Source organism: Galeopterus variegatus, unplaced genomic scaffold (assembly GCF_000696425.1).
Source record: "Galeopterus variegatus unplaced genomic scaffold, G_variegatus-3.0.2 Scaffold7729, whole genome shotgun sequence".
NCBI lineage: Eukaryota > Metazoa > Chordata > Mammalia > Dermoptera > Cynocephalidae > Galeopterus > Galeopterus variegatus.
The window spans coordinates 7,458-27,358 of NW_007733840.1; the positions used below are offsets into that span (position 1 = coordinate 7,458).

General features: G+C 40.8%; 1 protein-coding gene across 2 annotated transcripts in view; it reads left to right on the forward strand.

Moving 5' to 3' along the window:
- The window catches only part of ST3GAL6 (ST3 beta-galactoside alpha-2,3-sialyltransferase 6), a 31,485-nt gene that overhangs the window by 5,492 nt on the left and 6,092 nt on the right, over positions 1–19,901 (forward strand). For both annotated transcript variants that reach the window (XM_008592276.1, XM_008592275.1), the window contains exons 3-7: positions 3,185–3,288; positions 4,429–4,492; positions 14,455–14,550; positions 17,620–17,806; positions 17,905–18,042. In XM_008592276.1, coding sequence (XP_008590498.1) covers positions 3,185–3,288; positions 4,429–4,492; positions 14,455–14,550; positions 17,620–17,806; positions 17,905–18,042 — 589 coding nt within the window. The remainder of the gene's footprint in view (positions 1–3,184; positions 3,289–4,428; positions 4,493–14,454; positions 14,551–17,619; positions 17,807–17,904; positions 18,043–19,901) is intronic.

Genomic DNA, 19,901 nt, shown 5'->3' on the forward strand with positions numbered 1-19,901 from the left:
GCTCTGTCATGTTTCACGATACCCTTTTAAATTGTGGAGACAAGTACTCCATTCAGGAGACGTACAAGCGTCCCACCTGTGCCAAGAATAGAGGAGAGTTAGAGAAGACTCTCAGTAGTGTCATTTGTGGAGTTCCCAGGATGACAAAGCAAGGGTCTGTGAAAGCTGCTCAGGTCAGGTGTTTCTGTGGTGTTTGCTGCCAGGAAGTGTCCTCAGTTGTGGCATGGAGGACCTAGATAGCTGTGTGCGCTCGGGGTAAGTTTGGTTTCTCAGGCTTTCTGGGGCTTCTAAAAAGCAAGCCTGGTTATGGCCTCCACGGTACAGTAATCCTAGCCCTTCCGTGAGGGTCCCTGGAATCACGGCTCTATGAATCACTTCCAGGTCACTAGTCACCTCAGCCTTTCCACTCTCCCTTGTTTTACATCCACAAATCCTCAAATGTGTGCACAACTTGGATAAGGTATTTTTAATATTTTCTTTTCTTCCTGTTTTCTTTTATTATATTACTGCTCCTTTCCATTTCTGGTTCTTAACCCATTTGGGCTATAGATCCTTTAAAATCAGTCAGTTCTCTGGAAAACTGCAGATACATAAATCTTTTTTTGCATATGATTGCAGGCGAATCAAGGCTACTTGTAGTCTGTCCATAAATGTGTGTACAGTTAGGGCCACTGTAAGCTAGAAGAACGTTTCTAAACTTTTTTGACCATGACTCTTTGGAAGAAATATATTTTGCTTTGGATAAAACCTAGTACACACATATTTATAAGAAAAATAAGAATTTTTACCCATACTCTTCCAACTATGCTGTGTTCTTTTCTATTCACTTTTTAAAAATATGCTGGTCATGACTGAGAATTGATTTCATAAGCCACCTATGTGTTGCACAGTGCAGTTTAAGATGCTACTCTAGAATCAAGATACTCTATAACCTGAGTGAAAAAAAAAATAGATATTTCCTTTTTGAGAAAACCCAAAAGAAATAAAGTATTTATGTAGGATGGCCCAGCAGGTGTTTCTCCAGTTTAAATGACAAGTAGATCTTCATTTGTCATCTGAGCAGTATTCTTTGAGGGCAGTCCCCTAGAGCATATTTGAAGTCACTTTCAGAATTATAGGAAAGCCAGTAGCAATCAGGAGAAGCTCTGTTCAGAAACCTGGAGCTGTTATCTGCAGTGTTATAAAGAGGACACTGTCCTCAGAATTAGGCTTGGGTCTGGATTTCAGCTTTGTCATTTATGGGTTAGTGACCACAGTTCCTTCACTTCTCATAGTTTCAGTTTCTTCATCTACACTGATTATACACTTTACCTACCTTTCCAGGCTTTTGTAGGAGTAACAATTGCAGAAATGTAATGTAATATTTTACAATGTAGTGTAATATTTACAATAAAATATACTGTAATATAATAAAATGCAATGTAATAATTGTTATGGATAGGGCTGATACCTATTGAGCACCTGCTGTGTCTGAGACCTGGTGCCAAATAATTATTTCAGTTAGAAATAAAATGTAAATCGCCTATCACAAGGTCTGAGTGGGAATTAATTGTTAGTTACCATCATCACTCTAACCCCAAAGAATTGGCGCAGTTACCTATGGCTCAATTTTCCAAGGAAGACTGGGAAGCTCTTGAGTCTTCTCTCAAGCTTGAGTCAGGTGACCTGACGCTTCCTCTTCCCAAAGTAGTTTATGAACTTGGGGATCTACACTGATATAGATAGGACCTTTTGAGGTTGGCCAGACCCGAGAGACTGCTATCACTATTACAGCCAAATCTTGGACATGCATCATATCTCGGCAGGAGGCTGGTCTGTCACCTTGTTTCCTTCACCTGAATGCAGTGTGAGTTCTTAATTCAGCTCTGAAGACATTAAGCTCCCATGATTTGCTCAGGTTTAGTGGCTCCTCAGTGACATAGCCAGGATAAAACTGAAGCTATTTCACCCTCACTTTGTTGCTGCTTATTTCCATTTTGTTGTGCAGCCCTCTGAAGTCCCAGCATCACTCTGATCTCTGTCTACAGTTCTTAGACAACACAAAGCTGCTGTGGCAGGAAAGATGGTACCCTGTGTGAGGGCTGTGGTCAGGATTAGCTAGACTTGTCCTTCTGGTGGGTGAAAATAGTGTTTTTATATGTGCTTAAGACCCTTTCCTTCTCTTTAATAATAATAATAATAAAAAACTTTATTTTTTTCTACTTCATAACAGTCCCATCAAGAATTGAAATTAATTCAATTATTTATTAAACATGTGTTGCCTGCCTACTGCATTCCATGTGCTAAAAGTGAGAAGAGATGGAGGCTATTCCTACCTGCATCAAACTTTGTCTCTCGTCTGGAGGAGAAGGGGTTGGGTTACCTTCAGGGCAGAGCAGGCAGTGAGAAGACAAATGCCTATAGATTTATTCTAGTTCTTGATTAAAGAGTTGAGTTTTAACTGCATTTAACTTTTAATATATTTTTGTTTTACACCTGTTACAACTTCATACATATGGTACTTTTAAATTTAGGAATAGCTTAGCATCAATACTTTTAATACTTCCTTTGTTTCTTCCTGTACATTGCTATCATTTTATCTCTTGGTATTGGTTTCTTTTTAAATTTTTTTTTCATACCCTTGGCTGTCATATAATTTCAGATTCAGTAGCGGGAAAATGTTTTTACTCTGGTTGTATAGTTCCATTGCATATCCCATTCTATGGAATATTTAAATGCTATTTAAATTTTTAAATACTATAAGTGGGAGCTAAGAGAGAAAGAAGGAAGGAAAGAAAGCCCACAGTGGTGCCTTGGACTTGCAGAGGGAGAGAACATACCTTGGGATACAAAGTGAAGTGGGGGAAAAGGGGAGGATGAGGGAGGTTGGAGATAATTTGGTGGGGGACATGGGGTACAATCGCAATTTGTGGTGATGGGCATGCTGCCAGCATGGATCTGGCTTTCACATCTTGGGCACGAGGGTTGACAATCAGCTTTGTATCTCATGAATATTCATAACCAATTAAAAAAATAAATTTAAAAATACTATTTAAATACTTTTAAAATTTAAAAAATTATACATTTATATATTGTCAGTATAGCAACATGAATTATAGGCTACAGTTATTTTTAGTTGTTATTTTAAAAGCCTGCAAATATAGTAGGCATTTTGGCAAAATCATTCTTTATCCTTTCCTTTCAGGTTTCATCAGTTTCACCCTTTTCTGTGTGCAGCTGATTTTAAAAAGATTGCTTCCTTGTATGGTAGCGATAAGTTTGATTTGCCCTATGGGATAAGAACATCAGGTCAGTAATACTATTCTTACCCTGCTCTGTTAAGTTTGAGTGATGTTTGATGAGAACTGCATGTTTATATAATTTTAAGGCCTTTTAATTTTTCTGCGTTCTAATGATTCCTAAGGGATACGATTTTGGGATGGGATGAAGGGAATTAAATTTTAAAATATAAACTCCCACTTCTTCTTGAGTGATGTTTGATGAGAACTGCATGTTTATATAATTTTAAGGCCTTTTAATTTTTCTGCTTTCTAATGATTGCTAAGGGATACGATTTTGGGATGGGATGAAGGGAATTAAATTTTAAAATATAAACTCCCACTTCTTTTGAGGCATTGTAGAATCAAAGAATAAAAAAACTAGATGTTTGTTGTTGGGAAACAGCTTTTTACTTATGCTGTGCCACTGTGGGATCCACGTGAGTTCTGATGTGTTACTTTATTCCAATTTTGAATTAGCAGGATAAGCCTGTGGGCTAACTTGCTTCCTATCTCCCCATTTCACTTCTTTATCTGTGAGTTTTATTTTATTTCATCAGCAACTTTTTCTTCTTGATCAGTCTTTTAATTTAATCAATGGATTTTATTTGTATTAAATTTAGAGAGAATTATTTCATCTTCTAATGACAAAAAACTTTTTACTTCTGCTTGTTGATAACTGATTGACTTTATATAGCTTTAAATTCTAGATTTTTGAGAAACCTTAAAACTCAAGAGGTGACAGATGTACAATTTTTGTGAGTTAGGTTTTACTTATTCGACTGTCTTGAGTTTTGTTTGTATTTAAAAATATTTTGCAGAGAATTTGATAATTTATAATTGGTTTAAACTTTCTATTGATTGCTATTCTAGGGTCAATTTTAGATCATCTAATAGTGCTAATTTTAGTATTACTTTTTTATGATTTTCAGATTAAACATCTTATTTTTCTAGAGTTTTTGGAAAGTGTCCTGAGAGCATTTACCATTTTGAATGTGCCTGTTGAGTAATGCAGACTAATTGCAGTTGTATCATTAATTTTTTACAGAGTAAATCAAACGTGACCATACCAGTAGGAAATAGGTTTGGGGAGGAGGGACCAAGGTGGCTTACTATGTACATAAGAAGTCGTGATTATCCTTTTATTCATAATACTCCATTTGTTTTCTAGCGGAATATTTTCGACTTGCTCTTTCAAAACTGCAGAGTTGTGATCTCTTTGATGAGTTTGACAAGTGAGTTTATTTCCTTGCTTCTGTTTGACTTTTACCGTTAACTGTCATGGTTCAAAATAGGTACCCCAAGAGATGTAAAATGTATTTACTCAGGGAAATTTCATAGCACTTACGTATAACTAAAATGTCTAGTTGTTCTTTATGTGACACTTGAAATAAACAATCTACAACATTAATTTAGAAGCAGCATAACTGGTTGGCTCGAGTTGCAGAGTCCTGATGATGAGCAGCTCTGGTCCCAAGTCAGGACATTTTAAACCACATTCTTCTTTTCTAAGTTGTGGCTGCTTAAGAATCAACTCACCCCCTCATCCGTCAGCTCACAGCATCCCTTCACGGGCTGTTTTACATCTTCCCATACATCCTCCATGCTATTCATGAAGATTCTCTCTGTTTCACTTGTTAAGGAGGTTGAATACTGAATTTTGGAAACAGCTGTCTTCCTTTTAATTCAGAATTATATTCAGAAGGAAGCAAATAGCTTGTTTAGATACAAATTTTCTGACTACAATTAGTTTTTAGAAAATTGTGTTGTCAAGTTAACCCCATAAAACTTGAATTGCCAAAGATAGACTTCTGGTTGGGTAGGCTTATTTTACAGAGGTAGAATTATATCACAAAGTTTTAAACTACTTGTGGCACTCCAGCTAATGTCAGTACCTGCCGACGTGACTATTGTGGAGCTCTCTTACCTGCCCGTCATCCTGCCGACTGCGCCAACTGTCTGGGTTTGGAGCTCACAGACCCCTCAAGCCGGTTCACAGACTGGATCACAAACCCTTCATACGCCAGGCTGGGTCCCCAGACCCCTCACACGCAGGTCTATGAGCTAGGTAACCGGCAAACAGGTCCTTGGAAGCCGTAGGTTGGAAAGTATGAGGCAATACGCCAGGCTGGGTCCCCAGACCCCTCACACGCAGGTCTATGAGCTAGGTAACCGGCAAACAGGTCCTTGGAAGCCGTAGGTTGGAAAGTATGAGGCAGTAAACTCCCGCCAAAGTGGCGGCACCGCGCAGGCTCACTGACTCCACCCACACACCACCTATTCACAGCAAATGCTCAGCAAGATTCTGAACATCTGAGGGGCCCTGACTATTTGCCTATATTTTCCCAACACTACTCCTTAGAATTTGGCCAGTGGTTCAGAGTGATAATATGGGTGATCTTCAGATGTCAGGACTCCATTAAAAGGGAAAATGCCAGAATTTCCCCTTATGGCCAAGAGAATGGAGGGGCCGTTTGTTGGGTACAGAAGGTGGGGGTAGTAGACAGAGGTGTGGAAGTGGAGAGAGAGTTTACAGAATGGAGGCAGAAGAGCAGTGTTCGATTTTGTACAGATTTTTCTCATTTTTCTTCTGTCAGGGACCCAGATTATTGAAGTAACATGTATTGGTTCATTTTGGTTTGTTAAAGTGTGTAATTTAAAACTATTCCATCAATCTAGTCAATTTTAATTTTGATTGCATATCAACAGCAACCATATATTTTTTTCCAATCTAAAATTCTATATTACTGTCATTTGTAGAATATTGTTTTGTGCAGACCTTTGGCATATGTGCTTTATGTCAGTCCTCTCATTTCATCAATGGAGAAAGTAGGCTAGGCAACCATACAGTTTGTTTCAGCTGATAAATACCAGAGCTAGGATTCAAACCCAGATGGTTCTAACTCTGGTGCCTGGATGTCTGAGTTAAGAGCGATAATGTCTGTCCCTTAAATATTTGCAGCAAGTATCTGAAAATATTTGTAAAGATTGTTGGCTCTGTAAATGTGAGCTATGGTCAGGATTCTTGAGGGTATGCAATGAGAAGTTTTGTTCTTTCCTAGTTTTTATCTTAGAACTAGACTGTGCTTCATTTAGTTGCACTCATAACTCCTTCTTCCCAGGTGTCCATCCATTTGTTCGTGCCTCTGCCAGGCTGTTTCCTCTCTTCCTGCTAACTTGGTCTCACTGTTCCCCACACTTTTCTCCCTTTGTTGCTGAGAGTGCTCCCCTCTCCCCGCCATCAGCCTTTGTCCATTTCTCAGCACTGAGAGAGGCGAGGTGTGGTTGGTGAGGAGAGGTTGAAAATGATGCTGACTGCACAAAAGTCCTTTAGTCTGAAGTTGCTAAGAGACTGGACTGAGTAAATGTGTAGTCAGAGAGTCTTTAAATGTAGAGTGAATACCTCTTGCAGCATCCGCAAGAGGGAGTGCAGTGATCTGTGCTTCCTAATGTCACAGACGATCAGTGAGTAAATGTGTAGTCAGAGAGTCTTTAAATGTAGAGTGAATACCTCTTGCAGCATCCGCACGAGGGAGTGCAGTGATCTGTGCTTCCTAATGTCACAGACGATCAATCGGCATTGCTGCAGTGCTTGTTTGACTTGTGCAAACATGTTCCCTAGAGACTTAAGAAAGAACATTTTGAAAATAAATAAGATTGTATATAGGACACTATTATTTTCTATTTGCATATTATTTAACTTTTGGGAGGGGTTCACATGTAATATTAAATTTTTACCTGTATTTTAAGTAAGTCATTCTACATTTGTCTGGTGCCCACTGTACAACACGAAGAAAAAAAAAAGCCAGGCTAGGCCAGAGCCATAGATTTTCAATAAACTCCAGAAAGGCAGAATATACTAAACTGTCTTAATACTGCCTTTGAGTCAGCTCAGTTTGTCCCCTGAGTGACCTTATGCATCTCCTATTTCTGTTCTTGGCCTAGGAAAAATGCACTAGAAGATGTCTGAGAGCAGTCTTTCTTTCTCAGGAGAGAATTTAGGTTGCCTTGGGTGGTAGAGTCCTCCCTGACCCCTGGCCTGTGGAGCTTGTTGGCATAAGCTGGCTTGCTTTTGTAGGTTGGAGACAGGTGAGAACAGCCCTTTCATGTCCCTTTCCTCCTTTTACTTCTGTCTTCACCAATATTTACATAGGTGCAGACCTTGCGCTCTGCTTATTCTCTTCCTGCCTGTACTCTGGAAGAAGTTTGCTGTATTTTTGTGTGCAGCAGCGAAGCACAAATCTCTTCCCTGCCTTTCATTCTCCCACTGTCCTCTTTGTCCCTTCCAGAATGGTTCAGACATTTTTTGGTTGTTGTTTCAAATCTGAATCCTTTAAGATTCTACCAGATATAAATTTTAGTTTTGCAGTATCTTACATGGCATGCATGATGCCCTCAGTGGGATAGATTACACTGTGAGTCGGAAACTCAGAATATCAGTTGTGTTTGCAAGATGGAAGCTTTCCTCTTTCTCACAGTTTTCACGTAAATGAAGTCTGTGGGTAAACACTGCATGCTGGCCCAGTGGTTCTGTGATCATCAGGGGCTGAGTCTCCTTCTGTGTCATGACTCGGCCATTTCTCAGTACGTGCTTCCTCCATATGGTCCAGGAGATGGCTGGAGTTCCACCAGTCACATCTTCATTCCTGCCAGCAGAGAGGAGGAAGGGGCAAAGGGCATGCCCCCACCCTTTGAGATGTGTCTCCTTTAAGGACATCTCCCAGAAATCACATATAACACTCCATTACATCTATTGATGTGTTAGAGCCAGTTGCTACCAACTTGTGAGAACTGCATCTCTTCCCAGATCCACATTCAGTGCCATCAAGGTGGAAGCTTGAAATTAGCAATGGTGGGAGTATTTATACCATTGGACTTGGCAAACACTACAAACCAGGGCTTCTCCATGCCCTCTGCCCCCAGAACTATTGTTCAACATTTACTAGCAACCACTGATTACATCCCACTCGATGGGACTCAGTCACAAGGCCACATTTAGCTGGAAGGTGGACTAGAAAATGTGGCCTTTATTCCAGGTGACTATGGGCCCACTTTTAAAAACAACGAGTCCTATTTTAGGGACAAAAGCAACATGATTATTGTGGGACAAACTAGCTGTCTTTCTTAGTATCCTCCATCATTTCCCTGGTCCCCATCTGTTTCTGTGCCTGGTCCTTTCAGGATTATGATGTCAATTGTGTAACTCTGCTCTATCACAGCCGAGCTCAGTGCATCTTTTCTATATGCTCTGCTGTTGATTTCTCATGGACTCAGGTTCCTCTCCTTATTCTCTAAAGCACAGCTAGTGTAAGGCCACCATGTTTAACAAACTTCATTGCACTAAAGATTGAGGATATTTTAAGAGAAGTGTGTCACAGAAGAGGAATACGTAAAATATGCCCATATTCCAAGGCTCTGGTCCTTCCTGGCTGTCCACGTAGCTCCTTAGCAACAGCCTGCTCCCTGATCCCAGGGACTGTTGCTCTCTTCTCATTGGAAGTACATCCTCCCACAGCCAGAAGCAGCAGAAACCCTGAGTCACAAAATCTCAGCTCCCACTTCAAATGCACAAACAACTCCCCACCCCAACCACCAACATTGCATTCTGAAAGCATGTCAGATTTCATGAACACATTAGTCCTTCAGCATACGTTGTTTTGTAGTAACTGTACATAAAATCTCACCTAACGGAAGCACCTGTGTCAAGTTGGTTGCTTGCTGAATGGATGGGAATTTGTAAAAGCTACCTGGTAGCTCACTCAAGCAGAATCCATTATGTCAGCATCAGCAGAGCTGGGTTAGATTGGCTAACAGCCAGGGCAGGAGCATGCCCTTAGAAAACTTTTTTTAAAAAGAATTATACATTAGTGGTGTATCTATTAAAAAGAGTTCTAACTCTGTAAGGAATATAAACGTCTGCATCCCTGCTCTAAATATCTTGCTGTTTTGCATGGTTTCTTTATATTGCAGCATTTTTGGTCTGAAGGAGAACTTGAGGGTGAGGGGAAGTTGCGATTCTACGTCAACAGAGTATATCATATGGTGGAACAGTTACTGCCTGTTTTCTAGCACCTGCTGTGGTCAGATTTGTTGAGTAAAGATACAGAAGTTGTGGTACACATGCCGGAGGAAATGGTCACACCCAACAGAGAATAATAGCATTCAAGACTTCAGTGATTCTCTCACTTCACAAAAAGACAAACAGAACAGAGAGGTCAAGTCACTAGGCCAGTGTCCCAGATATGCTAAGTCAGGGAGCCAGAACTAGTAGCCAGGTCTCCGCCCACAGTCCCTTGTACAGTGCTTTAGAATGTTCTAGCTACAAGTAATAGTCCCCTGACTAAGAGTGATTTAAAGAAAGTGGATATTTATAATTTCCCATATTGCATAGATATGTTGTTTCAGGGCTGCAGATTTGTGGTTCCAGCTTGCAGAGCGGGTTGCTTGTGACTGCACAGACTGTAGATTGTACAACTCCAGGAAGTGCCAGTTCACACACACAGTTATCTGAATGATGCTTCCTGGAGTTAGGCTGTGTACTATCTGCATACTTTGCAGCATGGCTCTGTACTGAAGGTGGGATTGAATCATAGTGGCTCAGTGTTGTCAGGGCTCCAGAGTAGCTTTTCTGGAGCTCTCTTTTTCTCTGAGTTGCAAGGTGGCTTCAGCTGCTCAAACTTTAGGTAATCACATGTCAGTGTCCAGGGAGAGAGGAAGAGGCTGGTAAAAATAAAGTGTTCTGCTCACACCACTCTTTTGCAAGGGGTGAATTCTTTTCTAAGAGCATCCAACAGACTTCCTTAATATCTTACTATCTAGGCATGGGTCACATGGCTATCTCTAGATCAACTATTGACAGAGGAAATGAGCTCACCTTTGTAGGCTTATGAAAGCAGGGCTCTGTTAGCAAGGAATATGGGGTAATGCGTGTTGGAATTATGACCAGTGGGATCTGCCATAGATGGTTACACTGAAGTTGGAGTGATATTTTTTTAATGTATATGATGCTGCTGAAGGGAAAAAAGAATGTCAAAATGCATTCAGAAAGAAAAGACACATCACAGGCAATTCAAGCTTACTTCCTCTCCACTGAGTGTGTTGACATTCCCTTTGCACAGGGTAGTGATTCTTCTGGCCTTGCCTGACTTTGTGAGAAACACACCTTTTACCTGATAGACACGTAATCTCTTACCACTACTGTTTTAGCAGCTTTCCAGATTTTTCCATTAACAGGTGCTGGCACTCTGGAATTATTTTACTTTCTGGGTGAGCAGTTCAGGGCATGTGCATTTCTCTACCTGTTTCCAGGGTGGGAGAAGTAGTAAGAGGTACCTGCTTTTCCAGACACAAAGTAGGAAAATGATCTCCACACACTTAATGTAATAACCAAACTGATTTCTAAAATGCCTGTGAATCAGGAAGTGTTTGAGATGGGATGATACAGAGATAGAAATGGTATTAATTCTTATCTCTAGGGACTTACAATTCACTGCAGCTATTTATACATGAAAGTTTTGTTCATTAAATATGGTGAAGTTATACAGTCATCCAAGGACACCAGAAGTCATTGTTCCATACCTAAGGAGGTAGGGAAGCCAGGAGCCCAGGCCAAGTGGATGGAACCAGGGAGAGGATTGATCAGTGTTTTCGTGGTGTGTGGGTGCCTGCTGGGGAGAGAGGGAAGCAATGAGTTATGAGAGGTGTAGTTCAGGTAGCTAATCTATACCATTCCGTATTTCCCAGAGCACGGTGGCACTATGAATACTAGCTGTGGATAAGATGTAGCTGCCAAAGCGTAGTCCTAGGGACACCCCCGAAAGAGTTTCTAGTGTGATATGATCCTCAGAAAAATGTGTGGATTTTGGTAATGTTCCTTGCGAGGAGAAAAAGTGGAATTTCATTGAAAAGATTTTCAGAGGCCTGGGCAAGCTTTTCCTACAGTAAAGGCACTATCCTCCTTCCACCCCAGCAATTCTGACAGAGAAGAAAACAGAAAGTGAAACTTCTAAAAATGTCGTGACATTGAACTGTAAAGACTTTTTGGAATGGGAATTCTCTCGAGTGTGGGAAAGTTTACATTATTTCTTTCCATTCCTTTCCACGTCTTTGAACCTGCTGGAACCCCAAGCAGGAGGAGGTTGGAGATACTGAGCACAAGGAGTGACCATTTCTTAGTAGCTAATCTTTGAGGATCCTGCAGAAGAGATCAGCCTGCAACTCTAGACCCCCCTTTTTTCTTGGCTGAAAGGGTCAGTAGGGTCTGTGGGAGGAGGTCCAGGACCTGGAGCCTGAGTGGGGACCAGTGGTGTGACATATGTAGTACGACAGAGCATGATGGTAGCTACTCTCACCATGATGCTCTTTAGGGCACACATGATATAGGGCTTGTTGCTCATCTGTAACCCAGTCTGATAGAGAGGAAGCTCCTGTGAACACTAAGATTTAACTTGTTAGTTCATTGCTGAGCAGCGTCATGGAACTGGAACTAGCCATGTCTGGGACTGAGCTGAGTTACCTCTTTCTTAGGTCAACTTCAGAGATTTGGCTTGTGGGTCAGTGTATTAGTCAGGGTTATCTAGAGAGACAGAATCAATAGGATACATTGTAATTATATGAGAGGGATTTATTAGGGACATTAGCTCATGTGACTATGAAGAAAAGTCCCGTGATAGGCCATCTATAAACTGGATGCCGGTAGCGTGGCTCAGTCCAAGTCCAAAGGCCTCAAAACCAGGGAAGTTGATGGTGTCCTTGGTGTAAGTTCTGGAACTCAAATGCTGAAGAGTCTCGAGCTCTGATGTCCATGGACAGGAGAGAATAGTGTATCCTATCTCCAGTGGATCAAGAGAGAGCAAGCTTCACCTCTTTCCTCTGTCTTTTGTTCTCTCTGAACCCCCAGCGGATTGGATGGTTCCTACCCACATTGAGGGGTCTTTCCCACCCAGGCCACTCAGACTCTCATACTAATCTCTGCTGGAAGCACCCTCATGGACACACCTAAAAAGATTGCTTTACGAAGTTTCTCAGCATTCCTTCATCTAACCAAGCTGACACCTAGAATTAACCTTCACAGTCAGGAATCCTTTGTTGAGGATAGGAACCCTGGGGACGTGTTGGTGGCCTGCGCTCCTGGCCCTTACCTCTGCATGTTTGGTGTAGTTGGAATCAGGCAGCCTGGTGTGGGAGTGGGGACTCCAGGCCAGGTTGGGTGTTGGAGCCCCTGGGGCACCCTGGGCTCAAGGCAAGGCAGTCCCTTCCTCAACAGGAGAGTGGCCTCCAGTCTTCATTGAAGGGAGAGAGTTAGATTAGGGACCATAATTACAGATGTTCCTCCTCTATCCCTATGCAGGTTTTCTCATGGGAACAGCAGTTATATCCATCCTGTCTGTTCTGAGCCACCCCATTCCAGTGCCCAGCCTTGCTTAACATTCCCAGTTGGGAGATGGAGTCAGCTTCAGGAGGTTCAGCATCTGATCTGCATTAAACTGACCCTGAGGTTAGGGAAAGGTCAAGCAAGCAGTGAGTGTGGGAATTGCCCCTGGCTGTGGAGCATTCATGGGATTGATCTGGTGAGGATAATGGCCATATACTCTGAGAGGAAAACATTTCAAATATTCGCCAGTGCTTGCATCTCAGCCATGCCATCTGGGCCGAGAGCAGAGAGCCTTTGATAAAGTTGGTTTCCTGGAACTGGGATTGAAGTCAAACCTGCTTACAAAGCCTCTAGAGATATGCTACTTTTTAAGTTAAAAACAGATTCAAACACACACCTCTAGAACACATTGTGACATGTGACATGTCCATGATGTGAGGTTTTGGGCACATCCTCAAGGAGCATCTGTTGGACAATCCGCCTGCCTATTCCTGCCACCTCTGCAACTAGTAGTTCTTGTTCCCGTCGGATGAAATAGACACTGACTTAGGCATGACTCTCCAAAATTTGAGAGCTAAGAGACCTCAATTAAAATGTTTTAGAAGTGGTTTTAAAATGTTAAAGTGTTAAAATGTATAAAAGAATTAGATGAGCTATACAAATTCTGTGTAAAAAAGGTAAACTTGAGTATGGAATGTGTACATTGTTGCTCCTTAACCTGACAAGGCCAACACTTGGCTCTTTTACAGTTCCTGTATTCCTGCATTCTCTATGTTTAAATGCTCTTCAGCATTCCTACAATTTTGCTTCTCATTAATTTTCTAAAAGCCTAAAGGTCTTGACTTCATCTGGTCTGGTGATTTCATGGTTCTTAGAGAAATAGTTTTCTATTTAGACTTTTTATGTCTTCAGTGCCCTGGAAGGACAGCCTCAACAGCTTTCCCTTCTGTTGTTTTGTCCCCAAGAGGGGAAGGACATGATCTATTTTGTCATTTCTCCAGGTTTGGCTGGGTGGTGGTAAGAGCTGGGAGACAGATGAACCAGGGCCATGTTTGCTGAGAGCCAGGAGTATATAATCCAAGGTTCTAGGATGATCCCAGCCAGCTACAGGAAGTCTCCCTCTGTCTCCTTCTTTAAAGCTCTTGGACAGGAACACAGAGTCAACGTTTAGTTTGTATTGGTTAAGTTCCAAGGACCAGTTCATGTTTGGAAAATTGAAGGCAGCATGGGCAGGGTATGAAAACTGCATTTTCCCCACCAGATTCCAAACTATCCATCTCCACACTTATGAGATGCAACAGAGAGCCGGAAGTAGAATCTCAGAGGGAGGGGCACACTAGGGAAAAATGTATTCATGCGTAATATAACACTAACTTGGTATTAGTATGAACTTGCAGAATCCTACGTGGAGGGGTGTTTTTGTAGTCTGAAGGTCTGCATCCAAATGCTAGTTCCATCTCTTTGGAGTATGACTTTGAAATTTTACGTAACAGTTTTCTGAATGTCTTCGTTCATTTGGATAAGGGGGATATCAGGCTTACTTATCTCAGTGGCTGCTGATAAGAATCAAGTGAATGTGTATAGGCTGATAAGAGAGTTAGTGGTCATTGACAATGACAATGTGCTCTTCCTATGGAATGTTATATACTGAATCTTCTATCTTTCTAATACATCTCTAGATCTGTAAGTCACAATCAGTTCTTTTCCTACTTGTGCAACAGGTGAAATTTCACATAGGGTTCCTGAAAGTATGAATGAGTTCTTGAAATTGCCCAGTTTTGTAAAAGATGGTTTAATCTCTCACTTGTCTATTTGTCCAAACAGTGAGCCATGTAAAAAGTGCGTGGTGGTTGGTAATGGAGGAGTTTTGAAGAATAAGACATTAGGAGAAAAAATCGACTCCTATGATGTAATAATAAGGTAAATGCATTAACTATTTGCTAATCTAGAACTGTTCCAAAAAAAAATGATTTCCTTTTTTTTTTTATTATTTTTATTTTGTCAATATACAATGTAGTTGATTATTATGTCCCATCACCGAAAAATGATTTCCTTTTAAAACACAGCTGTACCAAAGTAGGAAGGAGAGTTGCTTCAGTTTGTTTATGTACTTGATTGTACAACTTTCTCTCTCAGTTGTTGGCTAGAGTTAGGCCTAGATTTCAGTCACTCATTTAGCAAATATTTATTAAGTCCCCTTAAAGAATGCCAGGCATACTTCTAGCCACAGGGCAGATAGGATTGGATAAGAACAATGTTTGCGCTTCCCGTGGAGCTTACATTCAAATGAAGGGAAGAAAGCAGTAATTAAATATATAATAAAATATAGTAATAAATGCCATCGAGACAATTTTAAAAAGGTATGATGGAGAATGATTGAGTGGCTACTTTAGAATGGATGACCACTTTGAGAAGATGACAGCTAAGTTGGACTTAAGTGACCATACAGTACCAGCCACATGAAGATTAGGGAAGAGTAGTCCAGGCAGAAAGAATGTTTACTGCAGGTCCTCAGGAGGACATGACCCTGAGTTTGAGAGAAGCAGCAAAATAACCAGTGAGGGTGGAGGACAGCAGGCTGGGGAAGAGAGGGGTGCAATTGAAAGCTGAAGTGGTGGGCAGGGAGCAGGCTGTTTAGGACTTCGTAAGCCAGGGTTAGAAACTTGGATTTTATTTTAAGTACAACAGGAAGTCTTTGAAGGCTTTTTAAGCAAGAGGGCTGTGCAGTCTGGTTATGTCTATTCCGGCTGCAGCATGAACAATGGAATGTGAGGAACAAGGGTGTAAGCTAGGCGGCCAATTTCGGTTGCTGTATTCAGATAGGACATGGTGGTGGGTTGGGACAGGATTGTCATGGGAGAGAAAGAGGTAAGTGGACAGACTGGAAGTATGTTTTGAATGTAGAGTTATCAGGATTTGTTGCTGTATTAGATGCGAGGAGTAATGGGAATAAAGAACCAAGGATGTCTCCTACTCTGTGTTTAGTTTAAGAGATTGACTGGAGAGTGGTCTCACTTATTGAGTTGAGGAAGACTGGGGTAGGAGCACATTTACAGGAAATACAAGATTTCTGTCAACATTTTAGTTTTGAGATGCTTATTAGATTTGTAGTGGATAAGTCAAGTAGGCAGCTGGATAAACAGGTTAAAGTCCTGATGGTGAGCAGCCTATGAGCTGTATTTAAACTGTGGACCAGGTGAGATTTCCCAGGGGGAGACTGAAAGAGAAGAGCACCCAGGACTGAGTCTTGGAGCACTCCACTCTTATGGGCTGAGCACAGAAAAAGGAGTGAGTAAATGAGATGGAGAGGATCCACCAGTGAGGTCGGAAGAAAATCAGAAGGTAATGATCACAGAAGCCAAGAGAGTAACGTGTTTCAGGACAGAGGGAGGGATCCCAATGCTGGTGAGAGGTCATGCAAAATAAGGACAGAGAGGGGACCACTGGATTGGCAATCTGAAGCTCATGGATACTCTTGACAAAAGGCGGCTTAGAGGTATGATGTGGCAAGAAGCCCAACTGGAATAGGTTGAAGAGAGAATGACAGGTGAGTAAGTAGAGAAACCAGTATAGTCAACTTTTTTGAGAATTCTTGCTTTGAGGAGGAATTGAGAAATGAGATGGTAGCTGGAAATGGTTATGGAATATAGGGAAGACTTTTTGTTTTGTGAAGATAAGAGATACTAGAGCATATTGATAAACTAATGGAAATGAGTAGAGAGAGAGATTGGTGTGGTAAAGAGGAGAGGGGGTCTAGAGCACAGTGTGGTTAATCTTTAGTGATGGAAAGGAGAGCCAGGATTGTGCTTATAGCTATTGAGTCCTGAACATGTAGTGGTGGGAAAATAAGACCATTTCCATCTCTATTTTCCCAATGGAAGGTCAAGGTAAGGTTAAGATCAGGGGTAAGTGTGTTGTGTGTTAGGAGTGGCTATGAATTATCTTTTGAAGAATGGAAAAGCTAGCACCCGGGGCAGTGCATTAGGATGACCAGCTAGTGTTTGGGAGTTGTGTTGGGTTACAAGCAGCCTAGGGTTTCTGCCTAGAGAGATCACCTTATTTTCTGTTTATTCTCCATGTTGAGGAAGGTGTGACAACTTATCTACAAAACTATTTTGAAGCATTCACAAATTTCTCTACCCATAATTGTCCAAATCTGATCATTTAGAACCACGGCAAGCCCTTGTGGGAAAACACCATGGGGACATTATGAAAGTCATTTCAAGAGTTATTAAGACTGTCTTATATTACATAGAGTCAGTGGCAAAGGGTAAAACAGTATTTATCTTTCTAGGGGACACTGTTTTGGAAACAAAGCATTCCTTTTTTAAAGCATGCCTTCATAGTGTGTGCATAAATGGTGCGTGTCTAACCTTGGCGTTGAGCACACACAGACCCAACACTAGATCCTTTGTGGTTCTTTAGCTCACTCTAGCAACAGACATGCATTTGGTTCTGCTCAAGTATAATAGAGCAATTTTATTGTTACTTCATTTTCAGAGCACAACAATTTTGATGGGTCTTCACAACAACTTAATGTGGTTCTTCTTGCCTGTCAATAACTTAGACACACATCCATGTCTGTGTGACTGTGTGATCTTGGGCAAGTAACTTTATCTCTCTGGATCTCAGGGGCCTTATCCATAAATCCAAGGGGTTTTGTGTGGCTGTCCTCTGAGGGCTCTTTTGACTTTAATATTCTGTGGTTTTGTGTTCCCATTTCTTTTTAGTCTTCAGTTTTCCTGGAGGTAAGACCCCACAATTATTTTTTGCATACAAACATTTCTGCCTTCCATCAAGCAGCTATTCCATGAGAAGGAATTTTCTCCTTGGCCAGTATGTGTGGAAGATAGATCTATTTATTGTCTTGTGACTTAAGAGTACAGGACAAATGGTTGATGTTTGTCTCTCTGAATCCGCTGAGAATTGTGATAGAAATGGCTCGTACTGTGCTTGGTCTTCATGACTTGTGTGTTTCATTACCCACAGAATGAATGATGGTCCTGTTGTAGGACATGAAGAGGAAGTTGGGAGAAGGACGACTTTCCGACTTTTTTATCCAGAATCTGTTTTTTCAGATCCCAATCACAATGATCCTAATACTACGGCAATTCTCACTGTTTTTAAGCCACATGATTTAAAGTGGCTGTTGGAATTGTTGATAGGTGGCAAAATAGTAAGTTGGTAAAATTGCCTTCAGATTACTTTCTGTTTTTCCTTAAAACAAACAAAAAAACACCCACAATGTTCTATTTTCTATATTCTTTATTTCAGAATACTAATGATTTTTGGAAGAAACCAGCTTTAAACCTGATCTATAAACCTTTTCAAATCAGAATATTAGATCCTTTTATTATCAGAATGGCAGCTTATGAACTGCTTCACTTTCCAAAGGTGTTTCCCAAAAATCAGGTATGTACGTATCTTTGCATAGTTTCAAAGTAAAGACTGGGCTGAGGTAGGATAGAAAGTCCTTGGAGTTTTGGGAAACTATATGGGAACCACAATCCATGAGGTGGCTTCTTAGGGCCATGTCTTAGTAAAATGAGATATCTGTGGATATTATCTTTATGATTTCCAGGTAGTAAGGAAAAGAACCTTAAGTGGAGGGTTTTTTCCTGCCCTTGCAGGGCCCTTCTGGGGTCTCTTTCTGCCTATCCCAGTGGCTCACGTTTCATAACCTCGTCTTCAATGTTCTGCAGCAAGGGAAGTCTGCCTGGGTGGGTGATGGGCAGGCTTGTGCTCAGAGTAGCAGGACTGGCTTTAGGACAAGTGCATGGCTTTTCAGGCTAAAAAGAACTGTCTGAAACACTGAAAAAAATATCACAGGAAAGGCAAAGAAGTACAATAAGCAGTACAGAAACACTACAGAAATACTTCTGTGGTCATATGTATTAGTCTACTTTGTGTTGCTATAACAGAATTACCTGAGAGTGGGTAATTTATAAAGAGGTTTATTTGGCTTACGATTCTGGGACAGCTGCATCTGTCATGGGCCTCAGACTGCTACTCATGGCAGAAAGTGGCAGGCAGCTGGCAGCCGGCGGGTACAAGCAGATCACATGGCGAGAGGAAGCAAGAGAGAGAAGGTGCCAGGGTTTTTTTAAGCAACGAGCCCTCGTGGGAACTAATAGAGCGAGAACTCACTCATTAATCCCCCCACCCCCAGGGAGAGCATTAATCCATTCATGAGGGATCCGCCCCCATGACTCAATCAGTTTCCAACACTGCCACATTGGAGACCAAATTTCCACATGAGTTTTGGAGGGGACGACACATCCAAACTCCATCACCATAGAAAATACATTGCCACTAAATTCTTAAGAAGTGGTAGTTACAGCAATATTGAGAGTTCTTCATCTTCAAATTATTTAATTAAAAGAATTCACATTGACTTTGACTCTCGTAGCCCTGTTTGTCTACATTCCCTAGAAAACAATTCTTTCTAGACTTATACAGTGGCAGAGGTGTGTTTTTCATTTGAAGCTTGAATAACTGTGTAACATACCTCAGCTGAAATGAGGTTTTTCACACTTTTTAAAGCAGAGAAAATCCAAAGAAATAAGTATATGTTATGTATCTTTTCTTTAGCATGATAAAAATTTTGATTAAAAAATACTAAAGTCTTACATGCTTAAAATCAAAAATAACTTAGAGTAGAAAAAGAAGGAAATCATCTTCCCTCTATAACCCATATCATCTCCCAAGATTTTGTCTTTATAGACTATTTCCTAGCATTCACAATTGCATACACATACCCATTTTGCTTGTTCAATATAATTATGATTATATTGTATGTATTGTTCTGCTATTTTCTTTTTTCCCCTCCCTTTAACTATTCCTATTTATGCACATTTAGGTGCATCCAACTTTTTCTCCTCTATAAATAACACAGCAGTGCATTTTCTCCTCTATGAATAAGGTAGCATGTGGCTTAAAAACAGTGCTTTTGGAGGTTTTCTGTACATTTGTGTGACATCTATGGATAGACTCCTAGAAGTGGAATTCTCAAGTCAAAAAGTACACATATTTTAAATTTAAACCCGATCTCTTAGTAGTTTTGAGGGTAAAGGACAGCTTCTGGATGTATATTTTGTGACTTATCAGCTCCTATTTTCCTAAATGAGCTACAATCAGATATATCCCTTGCTTTTTGTGTTAGGTAATGTCTTTAACTCCAAAAGTGGAGATTCTGATCATACTTTGAGATGATATTAGAACTTGATATTAAAACTAGTTGTAACTAGATTAAAGTCCCAGTAGGACATAGT